This window comes from Gekko japonicus, unplaced genomic scaffold (genome assembly GCF_001447785.1).
Source record: "Gekko japonicus isolate JY-2015 unplaced genomic scaffold, Gekko_japonicus_V1.1 scaffold3515, whole genome shotgun sequence".
In the NCBI taxonomy this organism is placed as follows: domain Eukaryota; kingdom Metazoa; phylum Chordata; class Lepidosauria; order Squamata; family Gekkonidae; genus Gekko; species Gekko japonicus.
The window spans coordinates 53,410-78,675 of NW_015172123.1; the positions used below are offsets into that span (position 1 = coordinate 53,410).

At 47.9% G+C, this 25,266-nt stretch overlaps 1 protein-coding gene across 1 annotated transcript in view; it reads right to left on the bottom strand.

The window, feature by feature from the left end:
- Positions 1 to 262: 262 nt before the first annotated feature.
- LOC107118625 (zinc finger protein 850-like) overlaps positions 263 to 25,266 on the bottom strand; it is a 35,465-nt gene continuing 10,461 nt past the window's right edge. Inside the window, exons 3-4 of the mRNA XM_015420991.1 lie at positions 15,220 to 16,517; positions 263 to 2,349 (exon numbers count right to left, since the gene is read on the bottom strand). Of these exons, the coding sequence (XP_015276477.1) occupies positions 263 to 2,349; positions 15,220 to 16,517 (3,385 nt within the window). The remainder of the gene's footprint in view (positions 2,350 to 15,219; positions 16,518 to 25,266) is intronic.

Here is a 25,266-nt window from a genome sequence, read left to right on the forward strand (position 1 = left end):
ATGAATCCTTTTAAGTATAGTAACACCAGGCTTGTGAGAAAAGCCCTACTTCAACCTCAGCATTTAGACTGCTTTTCTGCTGTGTGAACACTTCAATGAGAAGTTTCTCCAGTACGGTGAATCCTCCAGGGCCAAGTAAACCTTGTGCTAGGACTGAAACATTTTCCACACTCCAAACACTTTCATGGTTTCTCCCCTGTATGAGTCTTCTTATGCCAATTAAGCTTTGATTTATAAGAAAAGCTTGTTACAATCTGAGCATTTATATGGCTCCCGCCCAGTGTGAATAAACTGATGTGGAGATAGGCTCCCTCTCCATTTGAAGCTCTTTCCACTCTCCCAAGCATTCATATGGCTTCTCTCCAGCATGCTTCATCTTATGATAATTAAGACCTGCTTTATGAGCAAAGCTCTTACTGCAATCTGAGCATTTGTATGGCTTCTCCCCAGTGTGAACACGTTGATGTGACTTAAGGTGGTCTCTCCGTCTGAAGCTCTTCTTACATTCCAAACACTGATATGGTTTCTCACTTGTGTGAAGCAGGAGATGTGACATAAGGCTTGACCTTTGAGTGAAGCTCTTCTCACATTCCAAGCATTTATATGGTTTCTTCCCTATGTGACTCCTCTGATGTAAAGTAAGGCTGTCGTTCTGACTGAAGCTCTTCCCACACTCTAAGCATTTGTACGGCTTCTCCAATGCGTGAGTCCTCTGATGGACCGTGAAGTGGACATTATGAGAGAAGCTCTTCCCAAACTCCAAGAATGTATTTGGCTTCTCACCTGCATGAATTTCTTGGTGAACAATTAGCTGGCTATTCCAAGAGAAGCTCATTCCACACTGCAAGCATTTATATGGCTTCTCTCCAGCATGCTGCCTCTTATGGTGATTAAGACCTGATTTATGAGCAAAGCTCTTACTGCAAGCTGAACATTTGTATGGTTTCTCCCCAGTGTGAACACGTTGATGTGACTTAAGGTGGTCTCTCCGTCTGAAGCTCTTCTCACATTCCAAACACTGATATGGTTTCTCATTTGTGTGAAGCAGGAGATGTGACGTAAGGCTTGATCTCTGATTGAAACTCTTCCCACATTCCAAGCATTTATATGGTTTCTCCCCTATGTGACTCCTCTGATGTAAAGTAAGGCTGTCGTTGTGACTGAAGCTCTTCCCACACTCTGAGCATTTGTACGGCTTCTCCCCTGCGTGAGTCCTCTGATGGACCGTGAAGTGGACATTATGAGAGAAGCTCTTCCCAAACTCCAAGAATGTATTTGGCTTCTCACCTGCATGAATTTCTTGGTGAACAATTAGCTGGCTATTCCAAGAGAAGCTCATTCCACACTGCAAGCATTGATATGGCTTCTCTCCTGTGTGCTTCCTCTTATGTTGGTTAAGGCCTGATTTATGAGAAAATCTCTTACTACAATCTGAGCATTTGTACGGCTTCTCCCTAGTGTGAATACGTTGATGTGAGGTGAGGTGGTATTTCCGTCTGAAGCTCTTCTCACATTCCGAACACTGATATGGTTTCTCATTTGTGTGAAGCAGGAGGTGTGATGTAAGGCTTGAGCTGTGAGTGAAGCTCTTCCCACATTCCAAGCATGTATATGGCTTCTCCCCAGTGTGAGTCCTCTGATGTAGAACTAGTTGGATATTATAAGGGAAACTCTTCCCACACTCAGAGCATTGATATGGCTTCTCTCCTGTGTGCTTCCTCTTATGTTGCTTAAGGCCTGATTTATGAGAAAATCTCTTGCTACAATCTGAGCATTCATATGGCTTCTCCCCAGTGTGAATCCGTTGATGTGAAGTAAGGTGGTCTCTCCGTCTGAAGCTCTTCTCACATTCTAAACACTGATGGGGTTTCTCACTTTTTTGAAGCAGGAGATGTGATGTAAGGCTTTGACTGAACTTCTTTCCACACTCCAAGTATTTATTTAGCTTCTCTCCTGTGTGAATTTGTTGATGGAAAGTTAGCTGGCTATTCCAAGAGAAGCTCTTTCCACACTCCAAGCATTTATAAGGCTTCTCTCCTGTGTGCTTCCTCTTATGTTGCTTAAGGCCTGATTTATGAGAAAAGCTCTTGCTACAATCTGAGCATTCATATGGCTTCTCCCCAGTATGAATACGTTGATGTGAGATAAGGTGGTATCTCCGTCTGAAGCTCTTCTCACATTCTGAACATTGATATGGTTTCTCACTTGTGTGAAGCAGGAAATGTGATGTAAGGCCTGAGCTCTGACTGAAACTCTTCCCACATTCCAAGCATTTATATGGCTTCACCCCTGTGTGAATCCTTTGATGTTTAGTGAGGCTGCCACTGTCAGAGAAGCTCTTTCCACACTCTGAGCATTCATATGGCTTCTCCCCTGCATGAATCCTCTGATGTAAAATAAAGCTGACCTTCCGAGTGAAGCTCTTCCCACACTCTGAGCATTTATATGGCTTCTCCCCTTTGTGAATTCTTTGATGAATTGTTAGGCAGCTATTTGAAAAGAAGCTCTTTCCACACTCCAAGCAACCATATATTTTCATGCCTGTTTGGGTCTTCTGGTCTTTCGTAACACTGGATACGTAGCTGAACCTTTCTCCATTCACAAGGCAATTTCGTTTTTGTATTTTCCTTTGGGCTGGAATGTCACACGAGTTTTTGCCCTGACAAGCAACCAATTCCTCCATCCACTTCTGTTTTCCTTCCCTTTTTCTTTTTGGTGGCCTCTGAGGTCCATTCTGATTCCAAGGTTCCACCTCCAGATCCTCGTCTCTTTCTGCAGACACTGCTCCCGGTTGCCCCCGTTTCTCAGGCCCTGGTGCGTCTCCTGCTAGAACAGAGAGAGAGAGAAATCCAATAAGAGCTCCAGGAAGGAAAGACCACTTAGGACAGCCTGTCATTGCCAAACAGTACTTTCCTAAACAAGAACTGGAGGCCTGGAAAAGCCTCTGTAATCTCTGACTACACGGAAGGAAAAAGGACAGGGAGAGGAGGGGGGGGGGGGACAGAGGGACCAGGAGACTAGACCAAAGAGGAACTGCTTCTCTGCAATCCAGTAGCCACCGGACAGAATTCTTGCTCCAAGCACTCCATGGCATCACATCCCTGGCATCCTTGTGCCCCTAGTTTGTGCCCCCTTTGGGACCCTGAAAGAAAAGGCAGCCGTCTTCTGGCAGTATAGGAGCTCCTCCATATTCAAAAATCCCCTCATTTTCAAAATGTACTCGTTCATGTGAAAGATTTCTATGCTGCCTTTGTAGGGAACCTCTTCTAGGCAGCTTACAAAATGAAATGTAACAAAGGCAGAGAAGTTCTTAAAGCCCAGCTCTCGAAAACATTCCCCTGCCCCCGAGCATCAAACAACAAAAGATGAAACAGCTTAAAGCAGCGAGTTTGGTGTAGTGGTTAGGGAGAACCGGGTTTGATTCCCCACTCCTCCACTTGCACCTGCTGGATGACCTTGGGCAAGTCATAGTTCTGGCACAGCCTTTCTTGAAAAAAAAAAAGAGCAGTTTTTGCCAAGAGCTCTCTCAGCCCCACCAATCTCACAGGGTGTCTGTTGTGGGGAGGGGAAGGGAAAGGGGTTTGTAAGCCGCTCCGAGCCTCCTTTGGGTAGTAAAGGGCGGGGTATAAATCCAATCTCTTCTTCTTCTAAAATGGATATTAAAGATTCCTCTGGCTTTACTCCCCCTCCTTTTAATTAAAAGCCTGGTTAAAAAGAAACATTTTTGCCCAGCGCTTAAAGTAGTATACACCCCAAGTGAACCACAAGGAGAAGGACATTCCAAGGGCAAAATGGCACCCCTGAAAAAGCCCTGTCTGTGGCCATCACCCACCCCACCTCTGAAAGCAAGACAGAGCTTGTGAGGAAGATCTTACCTGGTGGGCTGGACAGAAGGGGAGGTTTTTCCCCCAGGTAACCTGGCCCCAAGCCATTTAAGCCTTATTGGTAAGAACCTGACCTTTCCATTGTGCCCAGAAAAGGCACTCAGCAGGGCTCTTTCAGCACCAGTGTTACCATCCCTTTATCCTGATCCTGATAGTAGCCTGCACTTAGAACCAAGTTTCCAGACTATTTTCAAAGATGACCTCTACCCCCTCCCCGAGATCAATAGACCAAACCATCTGGTGCAGTGATGCTCTGTATTCTTGATGCTGGGGGGGGGGGGGGAATGGGAGGGCTTTTGGAATTCTGGCCCTGCTGGTGGGTGGACCTCCTGATAACACCTGAGTTTTGGCCATTGCATGACATAGGGTTGGACTAGATGGGCCACTGGCCTGATCCAACATGGCTGACCCAGCTGAGTTCTGAGATGGAGCAGGAGATAGAGCTGCTAGAGGGGTGAGTGTTTTTTATTTACTTTCAGCTGAGGTGATTTAGCTGAACGGGTACTGCATTAGGGATTGTGTGGGTGAGTTGTGAGTTGTTGCAGAGTCCTGGCTGCTTGAGATAGGGTGTGAAAGGATCATTGTTTGACTGGCTGAATTTGAATAGTTGCTGCCCACACCCTCTGCTGGGGGGAAGCTTCTATTTAAGGCAGCCCCTTGCCAGAGGCACGAGCCATTGGCCTGATCCAACATTGGCTTCTCTTATGTTCTCTTACGTTCTTATGTAATTCCATGTCATACATCTGGCCGTTTTACTCCTGTAGTAACAAGGTGGGATCCACTGGGAAACAGGAGGAATGAGGGTGGGGTGAAAAAGGCTTGGGGAACTCCCCCCCCAACCAATGTTCCCTTTAAGCCCTGGAGTCTTGTAAGCAAAAAGTCTACTTGGTGAGCTACCAGCATTAAAGCTGTGAGCGAGCGATTTGGCTACTGCATGAATTCGTTTACTCCAGAGCCGTCCTCCCTGAGCTAAGACAAAAATATGTGAGCCGGAGGCTAAAATACTGTGAGCTAGCTCACACTAATTCGGCTTAGAGGGAACACTGCCCCTAACCTAAATCTCCCTTTGCAGGATTTCATGAGAGGGGGTGCAGCCTTGCAGGGTTTTACTGTGAACTGGGAATCCCTTCCAAGTAGCCTCCCCCCCCCCCCCGGGGGGAAAAATCCCTGGCTGGCTGCCACCACTCTGGTTGTGGGGCTTGACTGGGCAGGGCCCAGAGCATCCTCCCTGCCACCTAGGACACCTCCCTCCTAATTCCATCAGGCCTGGCCTGCACTATGGCTGAATACGAGGTGTGAAGGACCCTGGCAGAGTGTTCAAAAAGACGTAATGTATTAACCAAAGAGCTTAACAGTTAAGCCAATAAGAGATCAAGTTATCAGAATGGCACGGTGCTGGCAACCTCACCTCGGAGGAGGAAAACCCACAGCAGGAGAGATCCATCCTGGGTGAAACAAAATTGGCTGAGATCATCAGAGAAGTGGAGGAGGAAGGAACCCATCCGGGGTGCTGTTCCCTGAAGCAGCTGCCTGTTTGCTGCCACATCTGTTTTGGCCCTGGACTTGGGCTACTCTTCCGGGGAATGCACCCACGAGAAACACCACTATGGGAACAGGACACCTTTTCTTTTTTCGCAGGGTTTTTTTTTTTGGAAGGGGGGTATGTGTGAATGTGCGTACACCTGGAAGTCATGGCGGCCTCTGGTGACTGACCCCTACTGGGGGTCTGGAGGATATTCAGAGAGGTGGCTGAGCAAAGCCTGCCCCTGCCTCCCGACTGCTGGTATTCCGAGGAGGTCTCCCATCCATGTACCTGCCAGAGTCGGCCCTGCTCAGCGTCCAAGATCTGATGAGATCGGGCTTGCCTGGGCTACCCAGGTCAGGGTGGCAACAGGACCCCTTTTCCGTGGATTAGACGAAAAGGGAATACATGGAGCGCCCAAAGAAAAAATCCTGCAGAATGAACTGGGACACTCCTTTTACCATATTGGTATCTCCCCTGTACCTGACACCATGAGCTGCTTTGTCCTTACCTGACGAGGGGGAACCGGCACACCCTCCCGATCCCTCAGAGCTCTGGAGGAACCCCGTTTCTCTTTGATGATCCTGCAAATCAAGGAATGGTCCAGGAACCCAAAGTCCTTCAAGGGGGACAGAAAAAAAACACCACATGAAGGGAATTAGTCCTTCCAAGAATATTTATGGTGTGGAGAATAAACCTATGCTTTGGAGGACCGGGGGTGGTATTCAAACTGCCTATGAGATCTTTGCTTCCAGCTTGATGTAAACAGAAGAGAAGAAGAGAAGAGATTGGATTTATACCCCGCCCTTCACTTGGAGTCTCAGAGCGGCTTACAAACTCCTCTCCCTTCCCCTCCCCACAACAGACACCCTGTGAGGTGGGTGAGGCTGAGAGAACTCTGACACAAACGGCTCTTTTTCAAGGACAGCTGTGCCAGAGCTTGTGACTGACCCAAGGTCACATCAGCAGGTGCAAGTGGAGGAGTGGGGAATCAAACCCGGTTCTCCCAGATTAGAGTCCGTGCACTTAACCACTACACCAAACTGGCTCTCCAAGTAACTCTCAATCCTCACAACCCAGCTGACTACATCTCCCCCCGATGACAGTTTGGGATTCATTACAGATGCTCCATCTTCCCTTCTTTTCTGTATTTGGGACACAAGGGGAAAGATCCTTACCCAGAGAGGCCACCGTCTCGTAATTCTCCTGCATGACTTCCCAGTACAGAGCTCTCTGGGCCGGATCCAGCAGAGCCCATTCCTCCTCCATGAAGAACACGGCCACCTCCTCGAAGGACACTGGGGGCCCTGAAGGAGGGTTTCCCCCGTTCATCTTCTCTAACTGTCCCTGAGTAGTCATACAAGAAAGCAGAATCCCACAGCTGAGTCCTTTGAAAGAAAAATATGGAATACATCAAACTGATGACAAGAAAAATTAAATGTGTCTTTTCACACTCTGAGGAATATCCCACGAGTCCTATGGAATCTGGGGAAATCAGAAGGGTGCCATCTTGGAACAATATTCCAAGCAATATGGATTTAGAGAAGCGGGCCTAACCGGACTTCTCTTAAATCCAATTTGTTTAAAATCTGCATGGAATTAAATGCAAGCTGACAGGGACTGAATGGTCCCCTGCCTACAATAGTATCTTTGTCTGTTTTCTCTATAAATACAAATAAAATTGCCTGTGTAATGGTTGAAATACAGGATTCCCCCCCCCATTGTAGCTTCAAAACTTCTGTATTTATGGTGAACTTTTAAAAAACTCTAATCCTTAATACGTGTGGAGTGATTTGGTCTCACAGAAATAGAGTTTGTACATGACTAACACCCAGTGTAGTGTAGCAGTTAGTGTGTAGAACTAGGATCCAGTAGACCCAGGTTCAAATCCACATTCTTCCATGGAAGCTCCCTGGGTGGATCTGAGATTGTCACTCCCTCAGGACAGCCTACCTCACAGGATTGTTGTTGTGAGGATAAAAAGGAGGAGGGCAGAAAAATGTGATGAGGTGTTTTGGGTCTTCATTGCAGAACACTGTGGGGAATAAATAAAAATAACACTCTGTGTTCAACACAGGTCAAAGTAATATCCTTTTTCCAGGGTTTTGGATGCCACATGTGGTATATGAAGGTGACTGGAAAATGCGAGGGTTGGACAGTCACCTGTATAGTTAAATCTATTAACTCTTTTCAACTGTTGAGTTTTGACAGAAAAAAAAAAGATTTGAAAAAGCCACAGAAAGGAAGTGACAAGATTTCTAATGCAGAAACGTGAAGTGGTCAAGTTCAAAAATGTGAGGATATTCCCATGACTGAAGTCCAGTCTATGGCCAATGCTAAAATTACCAAAAAACCCAAAGGTATTTTATGGGACCTTTTAACTGAGTTTGTTCCTTTGGGTCACAGGAATAGGATCTCCTTACAGAGCAGACCAAAAGGGGGCTGCTGAAAATGTTAAGAATGTAAATATGAAACGACAGATTAACAACACATTTCTGGAAGGTGCCTCAGTTTCCTATATTGAGGAAGTTAACTTCATATGAGAAATGCCAGTCACAGGAAACCTCTCTTTGATTTTGGGGAACAGAAACAGGTGATCTAGAGTATGTTTTATAAACTGTTGGTTGCATCGGATTGTTAACTATAGAACAGGGAGAAAAAGTTCAAATTCTGTCAGGGGAAGTGAAGAAACAAATTAGGTAAGGAGCACAGGTAGGCTTAAAAAACACATGTCAGCTGAGGGCGGGGAGAGCCTCCTATTTTGGCACACGCCTCAGCACATTTTCTTGGCTGTAGTAAAGCAACAGCTCAAGGAATCCAACCGAGCCTCCTGAAGTGCTAGTTTTCTGTGTGCAGAAAACTTAGGAGGAACGTCCCATTGCACAAGGCTCTGCCTGTGGTCTGCAGTGTTACACCCTGGTCCAGGTTTTTTCCACTACAGGCAGGCTGAGGACGAGGGACAGGGTTGCCAATTCTGGGTCGGGATCTCAGTGGAGTAACTGCGGGAGATCTCCAGGCCCTCCCAACCTGGAGATGCAACCGGCTGAGAAGCAGAGAGGAGGGAGGTGGGGGAGGTGGGGGAGGCGGGAGAGGCTGGGGGTGCTTCTCAGGAGGGCATGAACCGAAAAGGGGGACATTTTAACACTGGGATGTTCTCTCTGTCCGTAGAGCCGGGGTGGGTGGGGCGAGGTGTAATTTGTGACCGAGGCTTTTCTGGAAGGTTCTGCATTATGCCCAATTTTCCCTGCCAACCGTCTCCCACTGAGATAGCGCTGCGCCAGCACCTTGTCCCCGAAGCCCCCAGTTTAAGGTTGCCAACCTCCAGGTGGTGTCTGAAGATCTCCTGCTATTAATTGACCCCCCCAAGCGACAGAAATCACCCGAAGAATATGGCCACACTGGAAGGTGGACTATGTGGCATTCTATTCCACTGAAGCCCCTCGCCTCCCCAGGCGCCACCCCACCCCTTCCCAAATCTCCAGGTATTTCCCAACCCAGAGCCGGCGACGCGACCCCCGTTGCAAATGGGACCCCTTCCAAGCAGCTCTTTCAGCTCATGCACAGTTCTTCTCCAACGCCCCCCCCCCCCCCGGGTATCTTTAAGGGATCGTAAGCGCACCTTTCCTGCAAAAGCCAAATTTGTCCTCTGACCTCGGGAAAAGAGCGCGAAGAGAAAACGTTCCTCCGCGGAACAGCGGGGGGGGGGGCGGCTCCAATCACGTCTTTCAAACTTTCCTGTCCTCTCTAGGAACCGAACGAATACTCTTTTCCACTTGCAAGGGCTTTTGGGATTTGTAGTTCACAGTAACGAGAACGGCCTCAAAAGTATTTCGGAAGAGAATTTCTTCCCCCCTCCCATCAGCTTTGGCCTCTTTTCAGGCGCCTCATTCCTCAGCTTCCAGGAATTCTCACGTGACTGGTCGTTCCACACGCTAAAGAATTCAGGAGCATACTTAAGGGCCCGCAGAATCGGTGGTGGTGGTGAGAATTCCATTTTATAAATGAGAATAGGGTAACTACATGCCCTGTGCCTTACAGAAAAACAGCCGACCTCACTGGATCAGACAGACCCAAGACCTGTCTCTCCAACATCTTGTTTTCCCCAAGGGCCCAGTTCCCAGGTCCCGCCTGGCCCCCCTCAGGGGATGAGGGACGTAGGGTTGCCAGATCCAGGTTGGAAAACTCCTGGAGATTTGGGGATGCAGTCTGGGGAGGACAGGGATCTCAGTGGGGTACAATGCCGTGGAACCCATCCTCTACAGCGTCCATTTCCTCCAGGACAGGGGTGGCCAAAGTGTGGCTCAGGAGCCACATGCAGCTCTTTCACACATATTGCGTGGCTCCCTGCAGGGCAGCTGGGGAAGTGAAGGGGAGGCAGGCCTCCCCAACTGGTCTTCCCTCCCCCAGCCAGTGTTCCCCTCCCTGGCTAGGCTTGAGGTGGGGGGGAGCAGAAAGAAAGCAACTTTAAATTTAAATGTGTTCTCAAAGTCCCCCCCTGAAAGCCTATATCACTACAAATAAATATCATTATCAATATCAATGTGTGACAGGCTGACGTTGGGGGCGTGGCCAAGCTCCTGGGGGGGGGAACCATATGGTTTTCCCCCCACAAGCTCAGCCACGCCCCCAATGTCGGTGACGTGGCTGCGTCACCTCCAGTGATGCAGCTTGGGGGCGGGGTTCCCCGGGCTGGAATTCCTCCGTGCCGGAAATCGGGCCTCAGAAGCAGAGGATTCCCTGCCCCCTGGCCCGATTTGGCAACCCTACAGCTGTGTGGTCTCCGGAAGTACACCATTACTGCTAGTCAGGGCTATTTTGGGGCAGGAACGCACAGGAACGGAGTTCCGGCTGGCTCCCGAGTTGGCCACGCCCAGCAGGAACCCATTAGCATAATAGGCCACACCAAACAGCAGAAACTCATTAGGATTGGCTACATTAGGGGTGTGTGGCCTAACATGCAAAGGAGTTCCTGCTACAAAAAAGGCCCTGGGTTTTGACAACAAACAAGGTAAACAGAATAAGAAGCAAAAGGTGGGTGTGGCTGGATGACCACACTTCTGGTAACATGGGGGGGCAGCCTAATGTGCCAATGAGCTGTACTGTCAGGGGTGTGGCCTAATATGCGAATGAGTTTCTGCTGTTGGGTGTGGCCTATTATGCTAATGAGTTCCTGCTGGGCTTTTTCTACAAAAAGAGCCCTGCGTGATGCTTAAGTGACCCTGTGAGTGTGTGAGGACACTATGACTTTAAGTGGGTGGGGCTTAGCATCTTATAGATCGTAGAGAGGATCGGAGCAGATGAGCAGGGTCATGGCTGAAGTGGCAAGTCAGTTCCGCTCCTTCTAATCCTGAGTTCTTCGTTACATGAACAGTTAATAAAGGTTATCTTGTTATACTGCATCCTGGAGCCAGAAGAAAGCCTCCCGGCAACCATATTCATTACCTGCCAGCACCTGAAGCGCCAGCAGGAGGAAATGTGGGAAAAGGCAAATCATAGAGCTTTGGCAATTCCTAGAGTGTTCCATGACATCACTTCTGGTTTTCACTGGAAGGGACATCAGAGAACCAGCTCAGGGGAGGGGGTTGCTGGCTGCAGCCTAGCAACCCTATTCCACAGTCTGGAGATCAGCATGGCAACCAGTGCAAAAGTTGGGGTAGGTACATGGGAGGTGTGAGGGCACTGTTGCCTGCATTACTACGCTTCCAGGTATAAAGTGGAAGTGACAATGGGTAGCTCTAGGAATCACCAGAAACCCTATGTTAAAACCAGAGAGCTTCCAGCAGTTCTTTATAGCTACCCACTGTCACTTCCAGGTTGGATCTGGAAGTGACCAACCAGGGCGGAGGATGATGGTGGGCAGTGATCAGAGAGAGGCCTGGCAACCCAAGCTGTAATTCTGGGAAGATCGCCAAGCCCAGGGGTCTTGTTGTAGAAAAAGAGCTGCCGGAGCTCATTAGCATAACTCATTAGCATAACTTATTTGCATATGCCACGCCCCCTGACATCACCGGAAGTGACAGAAGGCCACACCCCCTGACATCACCGGAAGTGTGTCAGAAGGCCCGGCTACTTACCCTCCTGCTTCATCCTCATTCCCAAACGGAATGAGGATTGAAGCAGAGGGCGGGGTAAAGAAGGGGCGGGGCTTCACCACGTGACCGCCCCGCCCCCTAGAGGTTCTCTTCCGGAGCTCCGTACCTGAGAGCTCCCCCCCGACTAGAGCCCTGGCCAAGCCCCATATGGAGGCTGGTAACCTGTGTCTCGCTTGATTTTTATCTGCTGCATGCCTCTTATTAACACGTGGAACTCATTGCTGCAGGAAGTGGGGGCAGCTTCAAGAGGGGACTGGATAAACAATCAAGCAATCGTTTATTACGATCTGAGGTCAGAAATCAGACTCGTTAAATGACACAGACATTACTAGGCATAAGGACTGGATAAACATATGGAGCAGAGGTCCATCAGTGGCTATTAGCCACAAAGTATGGAGTTTTATGCTCCTGATGGCACCTGGATTTTGGCCACTGAGTGACACAGTGTTGGACTGGGAGCCTCAAACGCCCTAAGCACAGGAGTCTGCCTGCTGCATCTCTGCCTGTGGGCCTACTGGCCTTGCCTTCTCCCTTCCCACTGGCTTCTGTTAATGATACAGTGTCTTAGATCAGGTTTGACTGAAGATGCAGAAGAGTAAGCCACTGTGATAGGCAGCTGGCTGCTGTGTCTCTGCATGCCCCGTCTGCTCTATGCATGACTCCTTCTGGTTGGTGAGTGAGTATTCTCAGACATCCATCTCAGCTGGGGCAGAATGCAGCAGCAAGGCTGCTGTTGTGCCTTCCTGTGCGGGAACACATCCAGCCCGCCCTAAAAGCACTGCACTGGCTGCCTGTAGCATACCACATTCAGTTCAAGGTGCTGGCTGTTACCTTTAAAGCCCTATATGGTCAGGGACTTACATACCTAAGGGATCGCCTTTCCCCACATGCTACCCAGGGAGCACTAAAATCGGGATCGCAAAATCGCCTGGTTCTCCTGGGCCCTAAAGAAGCCAGGCTTGCTGCAACGAGAGCCAGGGCCTTCTATGTGGTGGCCCCTTACTGGTGGAATTAGGTCCCGGATGACATCAGGGCCCTGTGGGACCTTGTGCAGTTCTGCAGGGTCTGTAAAACGGAGCTCTTCCACCAAGCTTCCAATTAGGGGCCGCCTTTAACATCATCTCCTGCCAACCTAGCAGTTCGAAAGCAAGATATTGCAGGTAGATAAATAGGTACCACTTTGGTGGGAAGGTAACAGCGTTCTGTGAACCTTGGTGTTTAGTAATGCCGGCCACATGACCACGGAAACTTCTTTGGACAGCGCTGGCTCTTTGGCTTTGAAACGGAGATGAGCACCGCAACCCTAGAGTCGGATTTGACTGGCTTTCGAGCAAGGGAACCTTTACCTTTACTTTTAACATCATGGCCCTGGCCCTAACACCAACAGTACCACCAACCTGATGACCAACAGTTTGGCAGGAGCCTGGACTATGGCTTAGGTGCCCATCCGAATGCTGAAAGAATGCTGCCATTTTCTATTACAGCTGTGCTCTGAGCAGTTATGGTTTTATATTGTGATCTTAACCTAATTCTGTTTTTAGTATATTTTGGAGTTTTAATGTATATATCTATATGTATGGTTAGCCGCCTTGAGCCTGCCTAATTCTGTTTTTAGTATATTTTGGAGTTTTAATGTATATATCCATATGTATGAATTGTTAGCTGCCTTGAGCCTGCCATGGCGGGGAGGGCGGGATATAAGTTTAATAACAAATAAATATAAACAAACAAACATGGGGGAGTGGGGTCTTGCATGGGAGAACAATTCTTACTCTTTTACACAATAAAAGAAAGCTTCATGGAGCAAAGCACTTTGAGTTTTGGTGTAGTGGTTAAGTGTGCGGACTCTAATCTGGGAGAACCGGGTTTGATTCCCCACTCCTCCACTTGCACCTGCTGATGTGACCTTGGGTCAGTCACAAGCTCTGGCACAGCTGTCCTTGGAAAAGAGCAGTTTCTGTCAGAGTTCTCTCAGCCCCACCCACCTCACATGGTTTCTGTTGTGGGGAGGGGAAGGGAAAGGAGTTTGTAAGCCGCTCTGAGACTCCTTTGGGTAGTGAAGGGCGGGGTATAAATCCAATCTCTTCTTCTTCTAGAAAAGATCCTGGTTTAATATGGGATTCATGGGCTCTCTGTTATGTAAGATACCTTCTCTAAAAACTTTCAACAGTTTATTTTTACAAAAAATAATTTTATTGTTTCATATTTTTACAAACACCAAACAAGAAACTAAAACAAAACAAATCATCTGATAACCTCATACAATATATAGATAATGCCATCATATGAGATAATACTCATAAGAGAGCCAGTTGGGTGTAGTGGTTTAGGAGCGCGGACTCTGATCTGGGAGAACTGGGTTTAATTCCCCACTCCTCCACATGCAGCTGCTGGGTGACCTTGGGTAAATCATAAGTTCTTTCAGAGCTGTTCTCTTAAGGGCAGTTCTCGAGAGAGCTCTCTCACCCTCCCCTACCTCACGGGGTGTCTGTTGTGTGGAGGGGAGGGGAAGAGACTGTAAGCCATTCTGAGACTCTCAGTGAAGGGTGGGGCATAAATCCAATCTCATCTTCTCTTCTAATTGTTACAACCACAAAAAACCCACAAAACATGAAAAATATATGAACCAGAAACAAGAGTAGATAGAAGAAAAAGGAATTGTATAGTTCTCGATGTTTGAAAAAAGCAAAGAACATTCTGCAGGATTTGTCACACCCTGGACATGAACTACTGCCTTCGGGCAGAAAATATAGGACAATTAAAACAAGGACAAACAGATTAAAAAAATAGTTTTTATTCGAGAGCTATTACTGCCTTAAATGCTGTATGAAGTTGGAATTTGGGTGACATTAGTGGTTTTAAGTTGCTATGTGAACCTTAAGGGAGTTATGAGATAGTTGTGAATGGTTGTGTGAGTGTATATGAATATTGTTGTAGATCACCGAAATGATTGCATCTTAATTTCGTTGTACTATGTACAATGACAATAAAGTATATTACTATTACTAAAATAAAATAAAAAGGCATGCACTGGCAGCAAATCCCACAATTTAATTGTGGATGCTCTCTTCTGGCAATCTTTACCAGATCTGCAATATCCTTTTTGGGCTACAGGAACAAGATCCAGCTGGAGCGGTCAGATACATGCTGATATTCTGTAGATTGTAAAATATGACTTTTTTTAAAAAATTCACAGCTATTTACATCCCATGCTCTCAGCTGAAAGAACTCACAAGGTGGCTTGCCACAAGAAAAGAATAAAATCACAATATCAAGATCTTAACATCTTACAAGCAGCAGCACACAGTGGTTATTTTGACAGCTGATCAATGGAAGTAACCCCCTCTATCTTACTCCAGCTGCAGGTGTGATTGGCAGGTTCCTATCTGATCATGAAAGACAGCTATAAAACTCTCTCCTGCTTTATGTTATAATTCACTGATGGAGGAAAAAACCAGGGATTTATGCAATTTCTTTGCATGAATTCACAAGTACTATAAGAGTAGATTAAAGGCTCTGGCTTCAGCCTCAGCATTTAGACAGCTTCTCTGCTGTGTGAACACTTTGATGAGAAGTTTTTCCCCAGTGTGAATACTTTGGTGATGAATAAACCTTGCGTTGGGACTGAAACTTTTCCCACATTCCAAACATTTTTATAGTTTTTGCCCTGTGTGAATCCTCTTATGTTGACTAAGGCTTGATTGATAAGAAAAGCTCTTGCTGCAATGTAAGCAATTAAATGGCTTCTCCCCAGTGTGAACCCGTTGATGTGAAGTAAGATTCCCTATTTGTCTGAAGCTCTTCCCACACTCCAAACATGTATAGGGCTTCTCCCCAGTGTGAATCCTTTGATGTGTAGCGAGGTCGCCACTGTGAGTGAAGTTCTTTCCACACTCCAAGCATTTATAGCGCTTTTCTCCTGTGTGAATCAGCTGATGGTTAGTGAGGGTGCCACTCTGAGAGAAGGTCTTTCCACACTGCAAGCATTTATATGGCTTCTCTCCTGTGTGAATCCTCTGGTGCGTAGTGAGGTTGCCACTGTAGGAGAAAGTCTTTCCACACTCCAAGCATTTATAAGGCTTCTCCCCTCTGTGAATCCTCTCATGTAAAGTAAGGCTGTATTTCCAGCTGAAGCTCTTTCCACAAGCTGAGCATTTATATGTCTTTTCCCTTGTGTGAACCGTCTGATGTAAAGTAAGGCTACCTTTCTGACTGAAGCTCTTCCCGCATTCCAAGCATCTATATGGCTTATCTCCTGTGTGAGTCCTCTGATGTGTAGTGATGTCACCCCTGTGAGAGAAGGCCTTTCCACACTCCAAGCATTTATAGGGCTTCTCTCCTGTGTGAATGTGTTGATGGCTAGTGAGGTTGCTACTCTGAGAGAAGTTTTTTCCACACTCCAAGCATTTATACGGCTTCTCCCCTTTGTGAATCCTTTGATGTAAAGTAAGGCTATTTTTCCGACTGAAGCTCTTTCCGCATGCCAAGCATTTATATGGCTTTACCCCAGTGTGAACCCTCTGATGTAAAGTAAGGCTATCCTTGCGAGCGAAGCTCTTCCCACACTCCAAGCATCTACATGGCTTCTCTCCTGTGTGAATCATTTGATGTTTAGTGATGTTGCCACTGTGAGAGAAGGTCTTTCCACACTCCAAGCATTTATAGTGCTTCTCTCCTGTGTGAATCCGTTGATGGTTAGTGAGGGTGCCGCTGCAAGAGAAGTTCTTTCCACACTCTAAGCATTTATATGGCTTCTCTCCTCTGTGAATCCTCTGATGTGCAATGAGGTTGCCACTGTAAGAGAAGGTCTTTCCACACTCTAAACATTTATAATGCTTCTCTCCTGTGTGAATCCGTTGATGGCTAGTGAGGTTGCCACTCTGAGAGAAGTTCTTTCCACACTCCAAGCATTTGTATGGCTTCTCTCCGCTGTGAATCCTTTGATGTATAGTAAGGCTGGCACTGTAAGAAAAGGCCTTTCCACACTCCAAGCATTTATAGTGCTTCTCTCCTGTGTGAAAATGTATACCACAGGTTAGAAAAGGTATGAATAGGTATAGAAAAGAGGCCCTGCATGGTTAAGTCCATCAGTGGCTATTTGACAAAAGGTATAGAATTTTTAGCTCCTGATGGCACCTGGGTTTTGGTCACTGTGTGACACAAAGGGTGCGTTCAGACGGGGCATTTGCAACGGAATAGGTGCCGGTTGGAATCGGTGTACTTACTGGCGTTCACACGGCGAACATCTGCCTTCCGTCCCAAACTGTTGCAAAGAGCATTACACCGTTGTATTCTGCCACTAGGTCCCCTGAGTACAACGGTTGTAATCGCTTTACCCCCCCCCCCGTCTGATCGCTCTCCACCGTTATAGAGCCACTTCCGTTTTTCGCCCACTATTTTTTTAAAAAGGTCGGCGATATGCACTTGGGCGAAGCTTCGCCCTGGCGTTTGTTTAAAAAAAAAGAAAAGGTCCTTAGTTTAACGTTTCGGAGGAGTCCGGGACTTCAGGGAGGCCAGTTTGGTCTTTAAACTTTAAAGGTAAGTCCTTACCTTTAAAGTTTAAATGTAAGACGGGTTTTTTTGCGCATGCGCAAAGATCGCCATTCTGTGGATGGCTGCCTATGCGCATGCTCAAACTGAGTAAAAAAAATAATAAAACGCTGACACCCGCTGCATGTGAACGGGCATACAGCGATGGGCTCCGCAGACAGGAGGTAAGTGTGATCGTGTTTCAGCCAGCATAAATTGCACCGGTTCCAACCGGTACAGTTTATGCCGGCTGAAACGCCCCGTCTGAATGCACCCTGAGTGTTGGACTGGATGGGCCATTGGCCTGATCCAACATAGAATCATAGAATGTTAGAGTTGAAAGGGACCTTGCAGGTCATCTTATGTTCTCTTATGTTCTTATGACCTCCTGAGGCTCTGACACTGAACCACAGTCCCTGCCTGATCCCAGTTGTAGATATAGGACCTCAGCTCAAAAGTTCAATGGAAGTGAAACATTGTTTCTTAGACTTTACTTTCCTCAGCCTTTTGTTCTTATAATTAAAAGTTTCTTGTTTTTCATTAACCCTGTCAGCTGTGTATCTAAGGGGAAGAAGCACACACACAATTTAGTATCTCTGTCTATACAGAGACAGGGCTATATAGGACAGGGATGAACAGTGGCAGCGAGAGATTAGAAGAATGCTTGAGCCCAAGCCAGGGCTGTACTCAGCAATGGAGGTTGGGGGGCTGAGCCCCCTACCATGTACCCCAAAGCCCCACCAGCCACACACCCCAAAGGAGGTGGAATTTGGCTTCTGAGCAGTTGCAGCAAAGAAGGTCTTTATGATTTCTTAAAGAGATTTGGGGAAAGGGGGTGGTGGAGAAGCCTTGTGCCTGAACCAAAAGAGCTTCTTGGAGGGCGCACGGGGCGGGGGGGGGAGGCTTTCAGAGCAAGATCTCGGCACACAGAGGAGGGATCTCCAAAACAGGGTTTGAAGGAAAGATATTACCACACCAGTGGGTTTCTGCATTTATTTTTAACTTTTCCCATTTCCCATGATCAGTGAGCAAAAAGCAGCTGGGCTCACCAAATGTGTCAAGAGGGCAGAATCCTTCCGAAAACGGGTGGCTGCGAATTGACCCCCGATTCCCAGTCTGGGGGTGCAGCTCAACCCGTGCCTTAGGAGAAGCCCAAGGAGAAGCCGCCAGGCATGGCGGAGCCTGAGGAGGGGTGGGAAAGCGTCTAGCGTGGGCTCCCCTCTGTCGCAGTGCTGAAGAGCTCGGGGCAGGGGGGGGGGGGGAGGTGGGCAGCACACGATTGATAATTGGAGGTTTCAGGGGACATCTACCAGTTTCCCCCCTGCCCCTGTAAATTTCCTGGCTACGGACTTGGTCCCAGCCCCAGTAGCTCTGTGTGAGCAGGGGCTGATTATTAAAGGAGGCTAGACTACTCTGTCTGTGGATGTCTCTGGGAATGAGAGAGAGGACCTGAGGTGTGAGATGGATTTTAAAAGAGACAAGAGGGGTGGCGAGTGTGATGTCCTGACCTGTGTATATCCCATAATCTGAAGAAGAGAGGTTGTAGAGGGTGGTAGGCCCTCCGTGTGAGTGGATAAGGGGTGTCACCTAAAGTGGTGCCATAAATGGTGGGATACCAACCCCAGTTTTGGAGGTGTTCTTGATTAAAAGGCACTGGTAAAGTAAAAAACACCTGTTGCTGTGTGAGAAAAACTGCCCTCTTGAGGTGAAAGTTTTAGCTAAAGTAAATTTGGATTATTAAAACTGGAATGGTCTTTGGGAGGTGGGGGTGCTTGAAGAAATCGCAGCTCCAGTGATGCTAGGGAATGGCCTGGCAAAACGTGTAGCCAGAGTAAACAGGATAATTAACTCTCAGCTCAGAACTCTGCAAGGGGCAACTAGCCCAGAACAAGGGGTGGGCATCCAAGAAAATTTGCCAAAGGGAGCTAGGTCACCCTGTCTGTGGAAGTCTCTGGGAGTGAGAGAGAGAGGAACTGAGGCGTGAGACGGTCATAGGGCTGCCAAGTGGGGGCGGGTGGCGGGTAAACCCCCGCTTTGGAGGCCCGATTTCCGACGCTGCGGAATCGGGCCCCAGGGGGAACCCCACCCCTGCATGCGCGTCACTAGAAAGTGATGTGGGCATGCCGGGCACGGGGCCACAGCGTGCCTGGCGTCCTCCTGTCACTTCCGGGTGACGTGCGTGCGGCGCGTGCACGCACTAGACGCCAGCCGGGAGCCCCCCGCTCCCGGCGAAGAAACACTTGGCAACCCTAGACGGTCATGACGCTCTGTAGATTTTAAAAGAGACAAGAGGGGTGGCGAGTTTAATGTCCCGACCAGTATTCCCTCTAAGCTGAGTGAGTGTGAGCTAGCTCACAATTTTTTAGCCTCCAGCTCACAGATTTTTGTTTTAGCTCAGGAAGGAGGGCTCCAGAGCAAACTAATTTACGCAGCAGCCAAATCGCTCGCTCACAACTTTAATGCCAGTAGCTCACAAGGTAGAATTTTTGCTCACAGGACTCCACAGCTTAGAGGGAACATTGGTCCCGACCCATGTGTAACCTATAACCTGAAAAAGAGAGGTTTTAGTCACTCTGTGTGTGGACAAAAGGTGTCATAACAGCTCTCAAAACACACAGAGAATCAAACAACAAAATTTGGAAATGGATTTTAAGCATTTTTCTGGCTAAAAATAGAAGATAACACAACCTTATTAAAAAAAACCCCAATCTTAATGAAAAGCCTGGGTGAAGAGAAACATTTTAGCCTGGCCCCTAAAAGGAAGTAGCATAGTCATCAGGTGACCCTCAAGGGGAAGAGTATCCCAAAGGCACATTGCCATCTCTGATAAAGGCCTGTCTGTGGCCGTCACTCACCCAAACTCTAGAAGCAGGGCAGAGCTTGTGAGGAGGGCAGGCTAGACAGTAGGGAGGAGGTCTTTTCAAGGAACTTAAGCCATGCAGGGCCTTAAAGGGACCCACAATTTGAATGGTGCCTGGACTAGGCACTCGGTACAGATCTTTCAGCACCAGGGTGATACTATCCCTGTATCCCAAACGCTGACAGTAGCCTGGCTATCCCATTTAGATCCAACTGAAGTTTCCAGAACACCTTGAAAAGCCACCCCAAAAATCAACAGGCCAACAAGCACCGTCAATTCCACCTTGCATATCTCAGCTTTTTTGCTTCTGCAGTAACAAGATGGGATCCACTGGAAAACATGAGGAATGGCGATGGAGAGGGAAGGGCTTAGGGAAACACCCCCCCCCCCAATCTTCCCCTCCAGGATGTCAGGGGAAGGGGGTGCTTCCTGGTGATGCCAGTTCGGTGTAGTGGTTAAGAGAGTGGACTCTAATTTGGGAGAACCGGGTTTGATTCCCCACTCCTCCACATGCAGCTGCTGGTGTGACCTTGTGTCAGTCATAAGTTCTTTCAGAGCTGTTCTCTCAAGGACAGTTGTCAAGAGAGTTCTCTCAGCCCCACCTACCTCACAGGGTGTCTATTGTGGGGAGGGGGAGGGGATTGTAAGCCCCTCTGAGACTTCTTTGGGTAGTGGGGTATAAATCCAATCTCTTCTTCTCTTCTCTTGGAGGGGGCCTTGCAAAGGTAGGCCTGCAGGAAAACTTGCAGCAATGCCCGAGGCCTGTGTATGAGGGAAAGCCTGTCCTGAGGCCTACAAGGTGCTCCACTCCTCAGGCCTAGGATCATGACACAGGAGAATACAAACTTATGAGGCTACAAAGCACAGATCCTTCCTGGATATGCCTTGTTTGTTTCCCTGAAAGACCCTCAAAGGATTCTTCCTCTCACCTAGTTCAGTCGAGAAGGAAATGTGTTCTTGAGATCCTTCTGGTAATCTCTCCAGTGCTTCTTCTGACACAAGGCCTTCATCTGCTCTCAAGGTTCCATCTACCGGGAAGAGAAAGAAAAAGGAGGATATTGGAGCACATTTTTGTGTGATTATCAGCATTTAAAGACCATGGCCCCTCTCTGGGTTCACGTCTGGTTATCAGTGCTCTGATGGAAGAGAAGTCAGAAGTTCTCAAGTGAAAACTCTGTATATATCCTAGTCAAAGATAATACTTGTCAACTTTCCCGATTTTTATTTCAAATTAATCCTATTACTCTTGAAAGGATTAAACAGGGGAGAATCACAGTGATGCAGAAATACTTTCATAGGTCTATGAATCAGAAACAGAAAGATACCTCCTACTAGATGAAATTTCAAAGATTAAATACAATTTTTGAGATTCTCAACAAAGTGCTTTCTGAATGTCTGAGAGATTCAGGTGTGTTTGGGGTGTGTGGCTACTTGTCTTCTTTGAATCCATGATGTAAGTATTCAAGGGCCCCAATCATACGGGCCGGAAAATGCGGGGGAGAAGCGTGGCTGTTTGCCCCGGAGGAAAATAATGCGCAGTTGCGCGATCACACATCCCTTTGAGGTCCTGTGGAGGTCCCGTGGTTAGGGGGCAGGTGCTGATCACATGATGATCCTGCAGCGTGGCAAAGAAGCAGTGTGGTGCGGCGCGATCACACCAGCAATCGCTAGGCGCCACTTCCGTGGCAAACGGGATGGCTTTTTTTTTTTAAACTGAAGTTTGTGCATACGCATAACTGAGCCATCGTATCTGCACACCCGAAGGCGGGTGGTGGGCTTACCGGAGAGGGCGACAGACGCTTCCGGACCCCAAGAGCTCCGAGGCATAGCCAATGGAGGGGGAGGTGGGCCCCCTTGTCAAAGCCGCTCTAACCACCTGCATGACAGTGGCCATAGAGAGAGGCGGCAAGCCTGGCTGCAGTGGGAGGGAGCCTCTTTGTGCGCATGCGCTGTTGGGTGCTTGTGCGCATCCTGTAGAGACTTGAAAAAAAACCAACATGTTCGCGACGGGACCAATGTTCCCTCTAAGCTGTGGAGTCTTGTGAGCAAAAACTCTACTTTGTGAGCTACTGGTATTAAAGTTGTGAGCCAGCTATTTGGATGCTGCATAAATCAGTTTGCTCTGGAGTCATCCTTCCTGAGCTAGGACAGAAATGTGTGAGCTGGAGGCTCAAAAAATGTGAGCTAACTCACACTAACTCAGCTTAGAGGGAACACTGGACGGGACATGGGCGGGCGCCGGATGCCACGGGATTCCACCGGAAACGCGATCAGGCGCCCGCCCTTGCCCTGCGCTTTCCGGAAACTAGTACCTCAGAGGTACTAGTTTTTTTACCCCACAGCAGGAAGCCTCGGGTTCGGCACGGGAGCTCTACGCTTCCCAGATGTGGTGGTGAGATCGCGCCCGGAAAATCCGCCTATCTTCCGTCTCTGTAGCGTGGCTAATGTTCCGTGTGACTGCAGCCAAAGTTAACTTTCCCACAGAAATAAAGGTTTCAATGGTGTGACCTGTTCATTCCTCACATGGTAAGATTTACTGATGGGGATACAGTAATCTTTTCATGTATTATCTTTTCAAAGATGTTAACAGTGAGAACTTTGTGAAAAAGCGTGTGCTTTGTAGAAACCATTAGGGCTGCTTTTGTTCAATTGTCCATACTATTAACCTCAGGGCCTTTGAGAATGTCACACCAGAGCTGGAAAACCAAGAGCAGGAGCGATCCATCCTGGGTGAAACAAAGTAGGCTGAGATTATCGAGGAAGAGGAAGAAGATGGAACCAGATCTGCAGTGGCTGTTTCTTGAAGCGGCTGTACGTTTGTTGTCATGTCTACTTTGGCTCTGACTTGGCTACTGTCCCGGGGGTTTCACCCATGAGAAGTATAAGGATGAAAACATAGATTGTGTCTTTGATTGGGCAAAATAGGAATAGCTGGATTGCTCACAAAGAAACCCCCTGACACACTAACTGAAGCGACCCATTTACTGTACTGCTCTCTCCCCTTTACCTGACAAGGGGACACCTGCACACCTTCCCGATTCCTCACAGCTCTGGAGGAACCCCATTTCTCTTGGATGATACTGCAAATCGAGGAATGGTCCAGGAACCCAAAGTCCTTGAAAGGGAACAGAAAATACCATGAAGGGGTTTAAACTTTCCAAGAACACAAGAATGTTTACGGTATCAATAATATTCCAAGACTTTTTTGGGTGTTTTTTCCCAAAACCACCTACAAAATCTTTGTTTGAAAATGAGCAAAAGTTATGCATCAAGCTGGAAGCAAATATAAACATTATTATGAAGAAACTAGCAGACATTATTCAGGAAAAAAATCTGAGGTAAATTAAACATCAACCAGGAGTGGTGGGCTGTGAAATCTTCAGCAATCAGCAGGACATGCCCAAGGAAAGGTTTCTCTCGGATGGGTTTACAACATACAAATACAGCCCACTGCTGCAGCTTAGTTACCTGCTGGACCTGGCAAACCTTCCGGGCAGTGCAATCCTAAAGAAATCTCCTCAGAATCCTACTCAAGTCTACTCAATGGGGTTTACTCCAGGAAGGTGTTCTTAGGCATCCAATGTGTAATGCCTCAGTACGCTCAGATACATATTCATGATAAAAGGGCCAAGATCCTTACCCAGAGAGGCTGCAGTCTCATAATTCTCCTGCATGACTTCCCAGTACAGAGTTCTCTGGGCACGATCCAGCAGAGCCCATTCCTCCTCAGTGAAGAGCACGGCCACCTCCTCGAAGGACACTGGGGGCCATGAAGGAGGGTTTCCCCCGTTCATCTTCTCTAACTGTCCCTGAGTAGTCACACAAGAAAGCAAAATCCCACAGGAAAGTCATTTGAAAGAAAAATACAGAATACATAAAACTGATGGCAAGAAACATTCAATGTGTCTTTTCAGACTCTGAGGAAAATCCCACAAGTCATACGTAATCTGAGAAAATCAGAGGGGCACCATCTCGGAATAATGCTTCAAGCAATATGGATTCTGGTGGACACATGATTCAGTGGCAGCCCCATGATTATGGAACAACCTCCTTGGGGAGATGCGCCTGGCTTCCTCACTTGCCAACTTTCAGAGGCAGCTGAAGGTGGTTCTATTTAGGACTACATCTGGTTAAGTTTACCAGCAGTTCTGAGTTATGATTTTAAAGTCTGGGTTCTATATTTTATTTTTATGCATTTTATCTGTATTGTAAAGTGCCTTGAGCTCTGTACGATCGAAAGGCGGCAGATAAATGTTTTAAATAAATAGATAAAATACAACAAGGCTATTTTATGGCCCCTTTCAACACGTTTGTCACTTTAAGGAACAGGATCTTCTTACAGCAGGCAAAATGGGAATTGCTGGAAATGTTAAGAATGTAAACATCAAATGACTGATTATTATGGAACTTTTGGAAGATGCTTCCAAGTATTGAATGATAGATCAAATTCTGACTGGTTCCTTTGGGCCTTATATGATGGCATGTGACTCCACACAAAACATTGTCTTGGCTGTAGAAAAGTAACAGCTGAAGGAAACGGATTCCAGCCCAGCCTTCCTGAAGGGCTTGTTTTCTGTGCACAGGACACTCTTGGCTTGGAGCAGCATCCGAGCACCAGTAGTCTGCTATACCCTCGGGCCGCGGTCACACGGGCCGGATATCGTGGTGTGGGGGGGGAGGCGTGGCTGTTTGCCCAGAGCGAACTACTGCGGCCGCCGACTTCCCGTGGTTCGAGGGGGAGGTGCCGATCATACGTCAATCCTGCGGCACGGCAAAGAAGCGGCTCGGCGGGGGTGTGTTGTTGTTTTTTACCCGAAGTGTGTGCATGCGCCGTTGGGTGCTTCGGCGCATCCCGTGGAGACTTGGGGAAAAAAAACCTTTTCGCGACGGGACATGGCGGGCGCCGGATGCCACGACCTACCACCGGAAACGTGATCAGACGCCCGCCCTTGCCCCGCGGTTTCCGGAAACTAGTACCTCGGAGGTACTAGTTTTTTACGGCGCATCTTCAGCGGGAAGCCTCAGGAGCTCTACGCTTCCCAGATGTTGTGGTTTGATCGCGCCCGGAAAATCCGCCTATCTTCTGTCTCTGTAGCGTGGCTAACCGCAGCCTTGGTCCAGCATATTCACCCCAAGAAAGTGGAGGATTGAGGACTGGAGATTTGGGGATGGAACCTGGGGAGAAATCTCAGTGGGGTAGAGTTGTGACTGCTGGAGATCAATAGGCCCGACCTGGAGGTTGGCACTCTAACTGGGTCGGCTGAGAAGCAGAAGTGGGAGAGAGCAGAAGGGGAGGCGGAGGGGGCGGAAAACACTGCTTCCAGTTATCCAGAAGGAAAAGAGGGAGAAGAAATGTTTAGAGTTGGGAGATTTTCCTCT